This window comes from Labrus bergylta, chromosome 8, assembly GCF_963930695.1.
Source record: "Labrus bergylta chromosome 8, fLabBer1.1, whole genome shotgun sequence".
Lineage (NCBI taxonomy): Eukaryota > Metazoa > Chordata > Actinopteri > Labriformes > Labridae > Labrus > Labrus bergylta.
In genome coordinates, this window is record NC_089202.1 from 11,405,324 (window position 1) to 11,420,956 (window position 15,633).

Sequence of the window (15,633 nt, forward strand, 5' to 3'; positions counted from 1 at the left end):
AGGGGCGGGGCCGCGCGGAGTCAGCGCAGCCAGGGATGAGAAACTTGTCCCGGATATTTACCTAACTATACCTGGCCCTTCCGACGCGCCCCGTCCCGAGGTTTTCACAGCGGACACTTTGAGGACTATGAACCGTCTCTGAGGAGGGAACACTGAGGTATACACACATTTATTTAAAGTGTTTTGAACCTTCTCTTCCTAAAAAAAAAAAAAAGAAAGAAAACATTCACTTTGCCAAGTTACGAGGACCGCCGAAAGTTTGCTTGTGTTGTTTTCCTCCTCTTTGGGTGTAGCTCAAGCAAAATATCAGGTTGTCAACAGGTTCCTTGTTCGCACTGAGGCTCAAAGTACAGCAGGTCAAAGCAGAGTTCATTATCGACAGACTGGAAGAGACGATCAACATAGATAAGGGCCTGAAACGCTCTGATATGCCATGTTTATTCATTTCTGTGTTTCGTTGTAAAGGTGTATGAGTACATTTTAGACATAGCATTTATGCTAGGTGTTTTTCTTTTTTAATCCTACTGTGTTCAGTTTTAACCTTGAGCAACGAGGCTATCTCTCAGTAATCTTTATTTGCGTAAGAATCATCATTAAGTTGGATAATTGCATTTCTATTTCCTCATCTTTAGATGTAGTCAGAAATCGATGCAAGATGCATAACCACCAGGGAATTCAAAGTCTCTTCATCAATGATAGTTCTACTTTTAAAAGTAACTTTAGCTTGTCAGTTCATTAAAGCTGGCTTCTGGAGAGGTTATTATGGAAAAAAAAGTCTTCAAACTGGGACTAGCTGTGTTTTAACATATGCAGAGTGTGTCACTGTGTTCAAACATTAACTCAAATGCTGTGTGTCCTTTCAGAAAACAGTGTGCGAGACCAGCCAATCTGGATTCATAAATATCTACCTGGAAGCCAAGACAGGACACATGTATGTACATATGTTTACATGAACATAGATGCTCACACTTACACTCACACACGTACCATAGAGAGACATTTTGAACCAAGGTTGACAATACCTGTCTTTTAGCTCATCGGTCGTGCATGCATTGGCAGTGCATGTGTGTTTGTGTGTGTTTGTGTGTGTTTGTGTTCTTACTAAGTGCATTGCTTCCAGTGGCAGTGGCAGCTCTGAGATCAGTTGTAGTTCTGTCGATGGGCGTGTTCAACTCTGTTGAAAAATGTTTAACATTCTTATCATTCAGCTGCCTGCGAAAGGCGGAGGGAGACTCAGAGGGAGAGAGACAGGGAGAAGGAAGGGACATGTTCAGACCCAGGCCAAATAATAAGAAATTACAAAGACACACACACACACACACACACACACACACTACACGAACAGTCACTCCTCTGCATTCACAGTGCATTACTCACTGCAGCCTGATGCTCCATCCAGCACATATATTACTCACCACACAATGTCATCCTTAGGGAGGTGCTTTCATTTGAAGACAACAGCCTGGAAACATCTGACACTGTTTTTTGTGGGTGTGCGTGCGCGTGTGTGTGTGGGTGGTGTGTGTGTTTGTGTTTCCAGGTCCCCTCTCAGTGACGATCTGAGGGCAGGGTGTTTGTCTTGAGAGGGAGGCAGAGTTACCGTGGTAACAGACATGCCAAAACCGGACCTGCTCTGCCTAGTTCAGCTGCTGGACGGCACAATCGAGACCTTCAGAGTCAGCGTGCGTAACACACACACACACACACACACACACACACACACACACACACACACACACACACACACACACACACACACACACACACACACACACACACACACACACACACACACACACACACACACACACACACACACACACACACACACAGCATATGAGGAGATCATATGTTGCTCCCATTAGTCTCTGTGCTCTGCTCATGACAGCAGTGTCACTCTATGATGTAGTGACGGACGACTGTTCTTTCTATTCCCATTGATCCACATTTCTTGTCGAACTCTGACCTTGAGTTTGAAGGACACGCTCAGCTCCTGCAGTTTACATGGAGCTTGTTACTCTTAGTGTAGGTGCTATCACATCATCAGCATATTCAGCTACGTGCAGCGTGACAGCGGTATATACTCGCACACACTGACAGGCATACACACATACAGAAAGGCAATCACAATATTGCTTTCTAGCCTCTGTGCAGCATCTTTATGTGAACGGTGGGAGAGCAGGGAGAGTGCTGTGGTTCTAATGTGCAGAAGGATTCTAATAATAAACTCTTCATTACTTTCTTTTTCATGGCTACTGTATTTCTCCTCTGTAGACTGATGTTTATTGTGTGCCTCCAGTCGATTGAAAGTGATCTTCACTTGGATTTTCTGTCTATATACATCAAAATGTATGTTTCCTTGCTGAGAGAAAACACTGTTCACTGCAGTTCACAGTAAACAGTGTCCTCATGTGATATGAATGTGCTTCCGGTCACAGATAACCTACTGATTCTCCTTCTAAGTGAAAAGTTTAACCACAGAGAGTGGTGCAGCAGATGGTCTTTTGGAAATCCTATTATCATCTGAATATATTTATAACTTTTTTTTAGATGTATTACAATTTGTATCTTTTGAATTAAGCACAGGGAAACCCACAGATTATAAAATTCCTGTCTGATATGGCTTGGTATCTTTAGATGTACAAGTTGTCCACGGTTAGCTGCCACTCAAGGTTTTGGCTGATACTGATGTTGTTTGTTGTCTCCATCCTTCAGAAGCAGGATGAAGGTGTGGTTCTGTTGGACCAAGTATGCAACCACCTGGGCCTGCAAGAGAGGCAGCTCTTCAGTTTGCAGATCAGAGAATCAAGCACAGCCATCGCCTCAATCGCAGCCAACACAGACTCTCCGGTGAGCTTGCTGTTCATCTGCTGCACATTTGGGTTGAGATTGTTGATTGATTGATTGTTGTTTAGAGGATGGCACCACAGGGTAAGCTTATATGAATGCCTTTTTGTTTTGTTGCGCCAGTTAGTGTTTACACTTAATGAATCTCTCTCCCTCTCTGTCAGAGATGGTTGGAGCCTGAGAAACCCTTGAAGAAGCAGATAAAAGGTATCCTCTTGAGAATGTACTGTCTTTAGCTAGAATCTCTTGACAAATGCATTTTTAGTTAAAAACATTATTAAAGGAGAGTTGTAAAAGAAAAGAGTTCATGTAGATGAATATGGGGAACTTACAACAAAAGATCCGTTTCATTTCTGACAAGATGACATTTCTTTGCAGGTCTTGCTTCTCCCTTTTATCTGAACTTCAGAGTAAGATTCTTCATCTCTGATCCCAACTCTCTGCAGCATGAACAGACAAGGTTAGTATACCTGTACCTCTCTGTTATTTGGGTTTTTGCAGCAGTGATATTTCACCAGATCATTTATCTGAAGAAATTGTATTCCCCAGAAAGGTCCTTTTTTCAGGAAATTAAGGATTTAGTGGTTTGTGTCTTATTTATTCAACTTTCATTCTCTTGCTCACCTCTTGGTTAATTTATTGAATTAAAAAAAAACTGTTTTTATAACAGTAGAAGCTGTTCATGAAAGCTAAACCAGTGTAGCTGTGACGCAGTCGTGTGAGGCTTTACTTAAGAACTTCAGTGCTATAAGCTGAATGCCAACATGCTCATAATGACAGTCTTAACATGTTAGTAGCCGGTTTAAGTTTTGTCTCATTAGCATGCTAACAAAGCTCCTATTGCTCTATAATCAAAAATTATGATCGACTGATGGGGTCAGTATTTGCATGTATTTTGTTATAAACCACCACAGTATTAGAATATTTCAAATTCTAACATGACAGAAGTCAGCGGATCATCAGTGTTAATGCAAATGATTCTGAGGAGGACATGAATGGACAGTGGTTGAAACATTTCACTCAAAAACCACAAATGTCAGCCTGTTAATGGAGCTGTGGCTTCAGTCAGAGATAATTCATCCCCTGGGAATCTTAAATATATGTTGAAAGTTTTGAGGTAATCCATATTGTAAATGTTGAAATGTTTCTCATTGTAAGTGAAACTTTTTACTTGAACAAAATGAAAAATCGAGGGATCATAAAATCAAGTAGAAATGATCCTTTGTATGCCATGCTTGACTTTAGATGTTTTCAATACAATTAATTCAGCTGATTTTCAAACCAGATAAAAGTTGCAGAGTAACTTACTGACAAACTAACTTTGCCGTCCCCAGAGCTAAGCCACTAGCTTTGGAAAAAAAAACCCAATATGAGATTGGGACACAGGATGTTTTCATTCCTATGAAAGTTGCTAATGAAAGGTGCTTGAAGCTATGATGTTCAACTTAGATGCAGCTTATATATGCTTCAACTTTGTGTTACCTATTGAGCGTGTGCACTCGGATTTCCTTCAGCCCTGCTTCCCCAAATACTGTTTCTAATGTTTGTGGTTATGCCTGTTAAACGCCCTCTAAGTTCTACTGAAGTGTAGTACACCTAAAAAAATAATCATCAGCCTTTGTACCTACCTCTCTTTTTCTATGTAAGTAAACATGAAAGGTCTTTTTAAACCACTGTGCATCACATTAAGCACTATGAAGTTGTAATCACAAGGTTTTAGGACACTTTCAATGACCTATTGGAGCTTGGTTTGAGTTTTTTAAGTTCCCCTTGTGTTTTCCCCACAGACACCTCTACTTCCTCCAGATCAGGAGTGACATTAGAGAAGGGCGGTGAGTTGAGCACAATCATGAATTCTATCACCCATTCACTTGGTACAGTTTGTATTTGTCTGTTTCAATATGTAATCATGGAGTCTGATTGCAGGTTGCAGTGTCCTCTGAGTGCAGCTGTAGTGTTGGCCTCTTACGCTGTCCAATGTAAGTCCCTCGTTATAGAGAAGGAAAAAAAAGATGAAATGACTTTAAAAAAATGCCTGTGAGCAATCATCCCTGATGAGGATGCTCTCAATAAGCAGCAGATGTCAGTGTGTGGGTGCTCAGTGTTTCTGTTAATCACCCGCAGCTGAGATGGGGGATCACTGTCCGTCCCGCCTTCCCGGTTACCTCTCAAAGGGCTTCTTCATTCCTGAACAGGATGAAGACTTCTTCTCTAAAGTAGAAGACCTGCATCCTCAACACAAGTAATGCAGACATTTAATTACCTCTATGTCACTAAAAAAAAAAAAAAACTGGCTTGTTGTGTATTTGGTTGCTGTTGTTGCATGTGAGAATCTGGGTGTTCTCTTAGGGGGCTGAAGCAGAGTGAGGCAGAGCTGTGTTTCCTCAACACGGCACGGACACTGGAGTTGTATGGAGTGGAGCTGCATGCTGCCATGGTACTCCCTTGATTAAACTTTGATTTAATACTTCCTTTTCTAGTTGAACCTCCTCTCATATATGACACTTAACTGTTTCTCAGGACTCTCACAACACCCCTCTGATGGTGGGTCTGGCCTCCAGCGGTGTTGCAGTATTCTGTAATATGATTTGCTCCAGTTTCTTCCCCTGGTGAGTGATAATGGTGTCACTAATTACATCTTAGATGCTTATATCTTGTATTTTCTGGAGTCTTTAACCATGAGTCTGCTTCACATGCAGGGGGAATATCATCAAGATTTCATTCAAGAGAAAACGCTTCGTTATACACCTTAAACGCAAACATGTGAGTCTATCTATAGTTTTTTTTTTTTTTTTTTTTCAAAACTAATTCTGCACTGATTTTATCAACACACAGTTTCTGATTGCTTTTTAATGACATCTGGTGTATTAATACCCAATATTAGAGCCGTAGAATTTTAGCTCATTAATATTTCACAAATACAAACTTAGGTCATAGACGTGACTATGGTATGATTAAAAGGTGCTCCTCCAGACTTTGGCATTAAAGTAATAAGTCATTCATGAAAGATACGGGATGAGGCAGTGTGTTATTGCCTGATATTGATTTAGTTGTGTAACAAAGATTTGACCCTCAATAATTGACGTACACTCCCTGAACATGTTGTAGGGGGAGACCCAGGATTGTGAGGTGTCCCTCATCCTGCCCTGTCCCAAGACCTGTAAGAACCTGTGGAGGTCCTGTGTAGATCACCACTCCTCTTTCTGCTCCAACCGGACCGCGTTGAGCCCCAAAAACAACAACAACAGTACAGTGCAGTCCTACAGAAAGCTGATCACACAACACCTAGGCCTCAGCAACAGTAAGACTGAGAGGTGAGAATGTGCTGAGACATTTATGTTCACAAGTTTCATTTGGCATTTAGACAGAATAGTTTTACATCATATGCCTGTTTATTTGCAGCGGTCCAGTCTGCCATAGAGTGGTGGGAGGAATGGTGTGGAACCCAGTGATGCGGAGGTCAATTTCATCAGAATATCTCGAAACCAAAAGTCTGCCTTCTAGATCGCCCCCATCCACCCCAAACTGGTACGACCTCAAGGATCATCCACAACTACGGAGGGGAAATAGAACTGCTGTAGCATCTATAGCTCGTAGAGATGCTGCAGTTTTCCTTTCCTTACCTTAGATATAGTTATGTCCTGTCATTTGATCTAACCTTGTTTTGAGAAAAAAATATTCTGTCTTCTGGTTTGTCTCTCTGTTAGGAGAAGTCCTCGAATTCGCCACGGCATCCGCAAGCCTCGGCCATCCTCAGTTGAATTGACCAATGACTTGAAAGATATGTCGGAGGGGGAGGACGTCTTCTACACATACAGGGCGTCTGTGACCAGCAGCAAGGACAGTGAAGGAGACTTTTCACCACACTAGTTAGTACCAATTACAGCAGAAATGTCTCTCTTCTTCTTAAAGAAGTCATTTTGTCATTTCAGTGGGCTTTGGTGGCATGAAGTATGTTTATCATTTTTTTATTTAAAATTTGACCGAAGCATCTGTTATAACATCGTATTAGCTTGATATTACAGCTGTTGCTTGCCTCCAATTTCACAGAGATCAAGCTATTAACATGAGTTTCATGAGTTGGCTAAACAGCCATAAGAAACTCCCAGCTGTTTCTGGTTAATGAGCTATTTTTCATGTACACTTCTAAAATAAGTAGCCATTACCAAAGATGCTTTATTAAGACTAGAAAATACACCACCCTGTATAAATTCGTATCCTAATGTTTTGACGGACAAAAAGTGGTTAAGTTGTGATTCCTCAAAGCACATCATGTTAACACTATAGACAAGAAGATATTCAACTTTTTCCCAGAATCATTTAGCCGTGATGTTTGTTGAACAACATATCTGTTACAATTCTACAATTCACTTAGCAGACGCTTTTATCCAAAACGACGTACATCAGTGAGTAAGTACAACACAAACAAGTATCTATTAAAAAGAGAACAATGTCAGTAAAGAGCAAACGATCAGCTTTGAGTCCAATTGGACACACAGGTGCTGACAGGCATTGCACAGAGGCAAAGCACAACATTGAAGGCAGTTCTTGAGAGCTCTAATCAGTATAGAAACCATCTTATAAGTCGTCGTTATCAAACAAAAACCACCATCATTACCATCATCATCATTAATAATATCGAGACCATCATCATTGAGTTAGTAGGTATTCATGAAAGAGCTGAGTCTTTGGCTTTTTCTTAAAGATGCAGAGGGGCTCTGCAGATCGAATGGAGTTTGTTAATCAACAATAAAATAATTTAAAGAATGTCTTCAATTAAACTCTTTCAGCCTTCCTGGCACTAACAATCATGGAACAGACGAGGCTCTGTTGCAGCAGACTGACGACAGTATAGGAGAGGAGGATGGTGACCACAGCTTACAAATTTACAACAAGGTCTGTTCTTTCATTATTAACTCTAAACAGGTGTAATACTTCTTACATAATTTGTCCAGGTGTGTGCATAATAAAGGAGTTGATTCTGAGCTCTTGTGTCCACACAGGCTGCCCCGGGCGACGGTGACTTGATGCTAATATGTATTAACCCTGATCACGAGGGCAAGTTTGGCTTCAATGTAAAAGTGGGTCTCTTTCTTCCACTCTTTTCTATTTCTCTTATCCTAATATGATCCTCATGTTGCATATTGATAATATATACCTGCATTGTGTTTGTGTTGTCACTACTCCTCCTCCTGATCTATTGCCCCATTTCGTTTCCTAACTTCTGTCAGGGTGGGGTGGATCAGAAGATGCCATTATCCATATCCCACGTTAAACCTGACTCTCCGGTAAGAACAGACTCTGACATGTTTGTGTTTTGATTGTCTGCTCCAGGTTTTGTCATAATAACCTTGTGAGGAAATAGAAACACAGTCTGGACAAATTGATTTATGTAAAGCAGGATGTACTGGACAGAAATAGACTTGTATTAATAGGTCAATTCAAGTTTTTAACTGTTGGTTGGATAAAACAGACTTTTTAAAGATGTGACCTTTGACTTCCAGAAATTGTGGATCAATTAAGACACATTTATGGATGAATGAGAAAGGATTGTGCAACCTGACTGAAACTTTTTAAGGAGATTTGGTGTACAAGTGATGATGATTCTTATTACAGTTAAAAAAAAAAAAAAAAGTATTTAATGGTGACACTGTATCTTTAAGTATCTGAAACCTAGTTTAGAATTACTGGAATTTCTTGTTAATTATCGTTTGTCATACACTGACATACTGATGCTGATAGATTTGCAATCAGCTAGTGATCAGTTGTTGCTGTCAGTACTGTGACATGGATTGTTGAGTCATGTGGAGAAGTCAGCTTTGATATCAACCTGTGATCTTGTAGGCAGGTCGATGTGAGCCCAAGCTCCTGGAGGGAGACCTTGTGGTACTCATCAACGGTCGAGACATTTCTGAACACACACACGACCAGGTTGTCATGTTCATACGCGCCAGCAGAGAGTCGCATTCCAGAGAGCTGGCCCTGCTTATCAGACGTAAAGGTGCGTGTTTGTGTGTGGGAGACAGAGAGATGAAACCACTGAAGCTGCGTGTGATTCAAAAGTGCTCACTGTCTTGTTAAGTTCTCTATGAATATTCATCATATCCTTCAACCGTTCTTGTTCTCCAGGACCTGGCCGGGTGGCGCCTTCGCTGCAGTTGCCTCCTGCTCTCACACTTAGTGGCGAATCACAGGGAGACAAGTCGCTGTCCTCTGGCCAGTCGGAGCGGGTCACTACAGTGGAGGAATCCATGAAACAGCTAGAGAGAGGCATACAGTCAGGCACACTGTGTTTCCACTTTGAGGTACTTAAAATTATTTTAAGTTTAGATATCAGGACAGATGTTGGCTTTAATCTTCACTTAGACTCCTGACCGTCTGAGACAAAGAGGCTGTGATCAGCCTTGAATTTGTATGTTTTGTTTGTGTATGTATGCATGTTTTTACTCGTTTGTATGTTTTTGTTCTTACAATTTATAGAATTTATACAGGAGAAAGCCTGGTCTGTCTATAAGCTGCGCCCGGCTCCCTGAGAACATGGATAAGAATCGTTATAAGGATGTTTTACCCTGTAAGTGCTTCATATTCTGACTGTCTCTATACCTGAGCCCTACCTGCTCCCTCTCCTCCACCCCCAGCTCTTTGCCTCCTTTCTAACCTTGATGTGGAGCTAACGGCTGTGGCATCTCATGAAATTTAATTGGTGGAGCCTGCAGTTCTGTTATGACCCTCACACACTGACGTCCTGCTCTCCTTTCAGACGATGCCACCAGAGTCGTGCTGAAGGGCCAGGAGGACTACATCAATGCCAGCCACATCACGGTGTGCATCGCTGATATAAAAAAAAACTGACCCTTTGACGTCTCCCTGTCCAACATTTTAATGTGAACTCATCCTCTGTGTGTTGCGTGTGCATCTGTGTGTATTTCTTTGTCTGTCTCTTAGATGGCGCCCCCGGTGTCTGGTGTGTGTTTACGTTATGTTGCAGCTCAGGGTCCATTACCACAGACCTGCACTCACTTTTGGCAGACTGTTTGGGAGCAGCAGACACATACCATCATCATGCTAACAACTCTGACAGAGAGAGGACGGGTATACATTCTTCTACACATTCACACTTTCACACAATAAACAGCAACATTTATACAGAAGACGTAAAAGAGTAGGAGAAACAGTAGGAGAAACACTTGAAATCACACAGCTAAATATCAGTAGTTCATTAACACAAGTATTACTGCAGCACTATTTTCACATTATTACGAGCTGCTTCATGTTATTTGGTATTATTACAGTAATTAAAAGATTCTATGGTGGTGTTTGCACACAATGAAAATTAATTGGCACAGTTGTGAATAATTAGAGGGTTTCAGAGAGGAGAGAAAAGCTAAATATGAAGTGTGAGCAGGATGCTGGTGAGATAAACCATCTGAGGGTGAAAACACATCGACAGAGACAGCGAGATATCAAGGTCTTGTTGCATGAATATGTCTCTGTCTCAGTTGCTTAGTTACCAGATGCTTTCATTAATTGATCATTTTCCTGATGATAGTCAAGTACCTTGAATTTCTCTCTACCTCAGGATCACACACACACACAGAGACATACGCAATAACACAAATTGTGAAGTCAGTTCATATCCTGCTCCTGATGTATTATTTCTGTTCCTCAGACAGCCCCGAACCTACAATGCTGTTGAATATGAGTTGATTTCATGAGAATTGAGCACAGCAGGGGGGCAGTAAATGGTTTTACATGACTCATGTCAGGTGAAATGTAATTTGTCACTAATGTCATACACTTTCAGACGAAGTGCCACCAGTACTGGCCACATCCGCCGGAAGTGAGGGATTATGGGCACATGCGGGTGAAGTGTCACTCAGAGGAGTGCAACCTGGCGTATGTGACGCGACAGTTCACTCTGACACACACACAGGTACAACAGCAAATAGGGCTGCATTGATAATACGTTGGTTGGTAGGTCAGTGGAAATGAATTTGCAACTATTCTGATAATTGAAAAATGCAACAATATTGAAACACTATCTTGTCTTAGCTTTTCAAAAGTGAAAATGACCTTGTCCAAACATTGTAATAAAATCAACTAGGATGTGGGGGTTTTGCAAAGAATAAAAAAAAAAAACCTTCTGACATCACTTTTGGCACTGTTTTCTGATCTTTAATTGGCCAGACTATTTTGGGACAGGGGGAAATAGTTGGCAGATTATTCAATTATGAAAAAATGTGGCCCCTGCTGGCAAAGTTATCCACATAAAATATGAGCACATCTTGAGTATGGCCACACAAAAAAATGGAGCTCTTCTGTTTGTATGTGTACAGTGACATGTACCATGTTTATGCCATATGTCACATAACAGAGCTCACCACAAGCAGCAAACTCTGCAGCCAACATACAGTCACTTCTGTGTGGCTTGGTGCGTGGGTGGCTGGGTGCTTTAGTGTGTATAAGCAAATTCTTTTAGCACACCTGTAAGCAGGTGCGTGTGTAAAAAAAACAAAAACATGTGTGTTTTGTTGTGAAGCTCTTTCTGTCTGACTATTTCACATGTTAAATAATTACCTTAATTAGGGGCTGCTTTTCATATGGTGGACAGGTAAATAAACACCTAGTGTTCAAGGAGGCACAAAGTCAGAATGCACACACATGCATACACAGTTACTGCTGTGTGTCCATCTGTTCCTCTGGCGGAGCGAGTTAATCCCTGCATGGAATAACAGGCCACATGACCAGTATGAACTCTAAAATCAGCCATTCTCCTCCCTACCTGCGATTATTTAAACTCCAGTCTATCCTCTCCACACTGCAGCGTTTTTTCTGTTTTCATCTCACTGTGTACCTCTCAGTGTCCTAATCTCTGTGTCACCTACTGGTCACGTGCACTTTTGTTCTGCTTACCTGCTCTGTTATTCAACTCTGGATTTCTGTGTATTTGTGTGTTTGTGTGTGTGTTTGTGTGTGTGCGCGCGCGTGTGTTAGCTGGATGAGGAACGTGCAGTCACACACCTGCAGTATGTCGCGTGGCCGGACCACGGCGTACCCGATGACCCTTCAGATTTCCTGCTGTTCATCAGCTCAGTGAGGGAGAGGAGGAGAAGTGAAGAACCACTAATGGTACACTGCAGGTAACATGAACACACAGAAGCACGTGTACACACACACACACACCTACACATTCACTGTAATTGAACATTGCAAGCTTCTACATTACCTACCTCTACTATGCACTTAATCTGTATTTGAATCACTTTTCAGCGCTGGAATAGGTAGAACAGGTGTTCTTATCACCATGGAAACGGCACTGCGTCTGTTGGACGAGGGTCGGCCAGTGTTTCCTCTGGACATCGTCAAAACACTGAGAGACCAGCGAGCCATGATGGTTCAGACCACGGTACAGAGACACAGAAAAAAGATTCAGGATTATACATTCAGCTTCAGTGGTTGTTTTAGGAAATAATTTGTAGCTGGAGTCGAATAGTGTTTACAGGAGTAGCACCTTGTAATGCCATTAGCCCTTCCCAGGGGAAATACCTTTATCTCATTATTTTGAATGTGACATCTCAGGAAGTCCTGGAGGGAAATTCTTCAGATTTCGGGCATACATACACTTAAATTAAAGAATAAATTGATTCACTTAATTGGATGAAATAATGAAGTGGTGACATTTTTTAAACCAAGGGCTAGCAGGTCAACTTCAACGTGTCATCCAAAAGGCTGTTATTGTCCTAAGGTGATATCTCGGGAACATTATGAATGTGCATCTTCAGATTTTGCACTACATGTGTTCATATAGACTCAGGGATTAATGGATGTTGGTGTTCAAAGGTCAAGGTCACTGTGACCTTGTGGCTGTCCCGTTCTTGTGAATGTGATCAGCCACAGGGGAATTTTATTACACCTTGCTTATTCTTATTTCTCATCATGATGGTTGAAAGATGCCATCCACGATCGATTAGTGAAAAAAAAGCCCCTCTTGTTCTACCTCTCACATACCTGTTTGTTCTGCTATCGTTAACAATGTTTGCAGAGAAAGAGTGTAAGAATGTATTGTTTTTACATATTTTGACATACAAATATAACGCTGTATCAGCCACAGTCACACTGCGAGAAACGTTGGATAGTTTCTAATTCATGGCTTTCATCCTAGAATTAGGAATATCTGTCGTGTTTTTTTTTCTCCACTAAAGGGCTTGACTTTAGGTAAGATGTAAGAAATGACTGATTGTTTTGGGCTACTGTTTAAAATGTTCCATCAACAGAAACGTTCAATTACAGATCATTTAGAAATACTGGGTAAAATTAGGTTCGATACTTGTTATCGTTCTTTTTATATCTTAAGAAATGAACGTGTGTGCTGTATTTGCCCTTTTCGTCTAACATATTAGCCAAATGATGAGTATGTGACAATACTGTTGTTTTAAATTGTAGAGCACTTGATTTGATCTCAGTGAAGTGAGTGTTTGGTTTCTAGAAAAGAATATTTCTGAAAATATTAAGAGAATTTCACAGAGACCCACTATGCCAAATGAACTCTGCCAAAATGTACTCTTTTAGAGGTCAATGTCGTACTGTTCTACATACCATGGGTCTGGTCCTCCTTGACCTTAATTCATTTGAAGACACATGACTGCGGCAGGCTAACACTGAGGGTTGTTGAGAGAGTGGATGGCGGCTGAGGTCTGGAAGCGGCGCTCTGCAGCCGCTCGGTGGTATCTGTCAAGGGAGAGAAAAGTGTTACTCATTGCTTTGAAACGAGGTAGTGCTGGGAACATGGCAGCCCTCCAGTTAGCAGCCTGCTTCTAGGCCAGTACTACCAACACTTTCACCCTTATTTTGAAAGGAGATCCAGTCCCTGCAGGCTTTTTCTCTCTGATGTTTTTGTGCTGATGGAAAACGTCCTCAGGTTTCCCCTCATATGTTTGTGTCACAGCCAGGAATAAAAAAAGCAAGCACAGGTAGAGGACAAATCTTCCCAGGTATAAGGAAGAGCCCGGCATTATTCTGTGTTCTTTTTTTTTATTTTTATTTTTAACAAACCCCATAAAAGACAATGTTTTGGTTTCGTGTTTAAAAGTTTCAGGCATTAATGGTTTTAAAATTACAAATGTTTTGATCATCTGACTTTACCTTATGTTGACACAAACTATTATCAGTCAAACTTAACATTCAGCTTTCCCACGTTAGTATTGTCATTGCATGTTAGTGGGCTGACTTCAGCACTAAGCTCAAAGCACCACTACATACTTCTCCGAGAGCTGCTAGGTGCACATTCTTTTTACTGTCACCATTTTCATTCTTCCTTAAGCGTAAGAAAAAAAACAGGTCTAAGGTCATTTATGTGAAATGTTTTCAGTAACTGTTGTAAATGTTTGTACATTCATTCGTTGACTTCTTCCTTTTATGGACTATTAGTTTAAGGAAAAGGATATCTTTTTATCCAGTATTACCATTTAAAAACAACAGTGTGAGCTAAAAGCTAATGAAACTTTCCTTATCATGTGTTTCAGTGTCAGTTCCAGTTTGTGTGTGAGGCTGTTCTCCGAGTCTACAAAGAGAAACAGAACTGACCTACAGTGCCATAACCCAAGTCAGCACCAGGACCAGAACAGACACACGCACCGTTTCTGCCTCATGTCATTTCCGGTAACCTCCACAGAGGGACTGCCACATATTAACCTCTGTCAACACCTGTGGGACTCTCGGAAAGACTGGATAATGAGAGTATAACTAGCTTTAGAGCATAGCAGTCTGTGATCTGTGTAGCCTAGATTCAATGTGAGAGTATGAATCTCACACCCAGTTGGCCTTTGTTTTAAACGATGCTTGTAGAGGCTGCAGTCTCCATAGAGACTGATGTGAGATGGATGTGAGCTGCTAATTTCTGTCCACGAGGCCACAGGTATATAGTCTCTGTGTAACAAGCTATGTGGGCCATGTCACTTCCAGAAACAGGGCAGCAGAGGCAGAAGGCCAGGATTGTTATAATCTCCAGTCTATGGAGAAAGGCAGGCTTTATTTTCTCTACAGATACTTTAAGGTTTGTGGTGGTGCAGCCAGGGAAGCATCAAATGCTCTTTCAAACCCTCTTAAATTATTAAGACACTAAATAAACACACTGATTTATAATGACGTGTCTGCTTGTGTCATTTCCTCTGATGGTAAACGTTATAAATTAGATCATTAAACAGGTATTTGTCACTTTATTTTAAGAGTCTTTGCTGTCCTAGAGGCAAAACAAGCCCCTTTCACACTTTCCTGCAGAGTGAGGCTGCTCACTGAAGTGAGAGTAGTCTGCTGATTTAACCTTTAGCTGAGTGCCTCTAAAGCTGGCAACATACCAGTGACACTATCTCAGTAACATAAATCAACCCAAACTATCAAATGTTAACTTATAGGAAGACACTCTAACTAAGCAATATTGCTGTGAGGGTTTAATTATCTTGGCAACTTTATGATCTACTAAGATCCTGTGTTATAATATGTTGTACTGTGAATATATACTGTTCATTATGTACTTTAGAGAAACAATGAATGTACATTTCTTTTAGAGATAAAAATATATATATGTTGAGTAGTTTATTTTTGATTATTATGTGAGAGAAACTTTTTTTGGCTGAACTCATTCATTCCCCTGTATGATTACGTGATCAGTTTGCAGATAGGCTATTTTTCAATAAAACAACTACAACATTTTTTTAATTTGTCGGCCTCTTTCTATATTTACTAAAAGATGTAGCCAATGCAACAAAAACTAAGATGTGTTTTGGGGGA

The 15,633-nt window shown here is 40.9% G+C and overlaps 1 protein-coding gene across 1 annotated transcript; it reads left to right on the top strand.

Annotated features, from left to right (window-relative positions):
• Positions 1–15,556, top strand: ptpn3 (protein tyrosine phosphatase non-receptor type 3). The gene is made up of 27 exons (XM_020651918.3): positions 1–157; positions 864–931; positions 1,541–1,682; positions 2,716–2,850; positions 3,012–3,054; positions 3,226–3,307; positions 4,635–4,679; positions 4,774–4,826; positions 4,972–5,089; positions 5,197–5,284; positions 5,368–5,456; positions 5,547–5,610; positions 5,956–6,161; positions 6,250–6,375; positions 6,555–6,716; positions 7,638–7,743; positions 7,851–7,928; positions 8,079–8,135; positions 8,692–8,848; positions 8,977–9,152; positions 9,328–9,418; positions 9,608–9,669; positions 9,793–9,939; positions 10,652–10,780; positions 11,842–11,987; positions 12,118–12,253; positions 14,370–15,556. Exons 3-27 carry the CDS (start codon positions 1,614–1,616, stop codon positions 14,427–14,429), a joined length of 2,625 nt encoding a protein of 874 aa, XP_020507574.2. The 5' UTR covers positions 1–157; positions 864–931; positions 1,541–1,613; the 3' UTR covers positions 14,430–15,556.
• Positions 15,557–15,633: the final 77 nt, after the last annotated feature.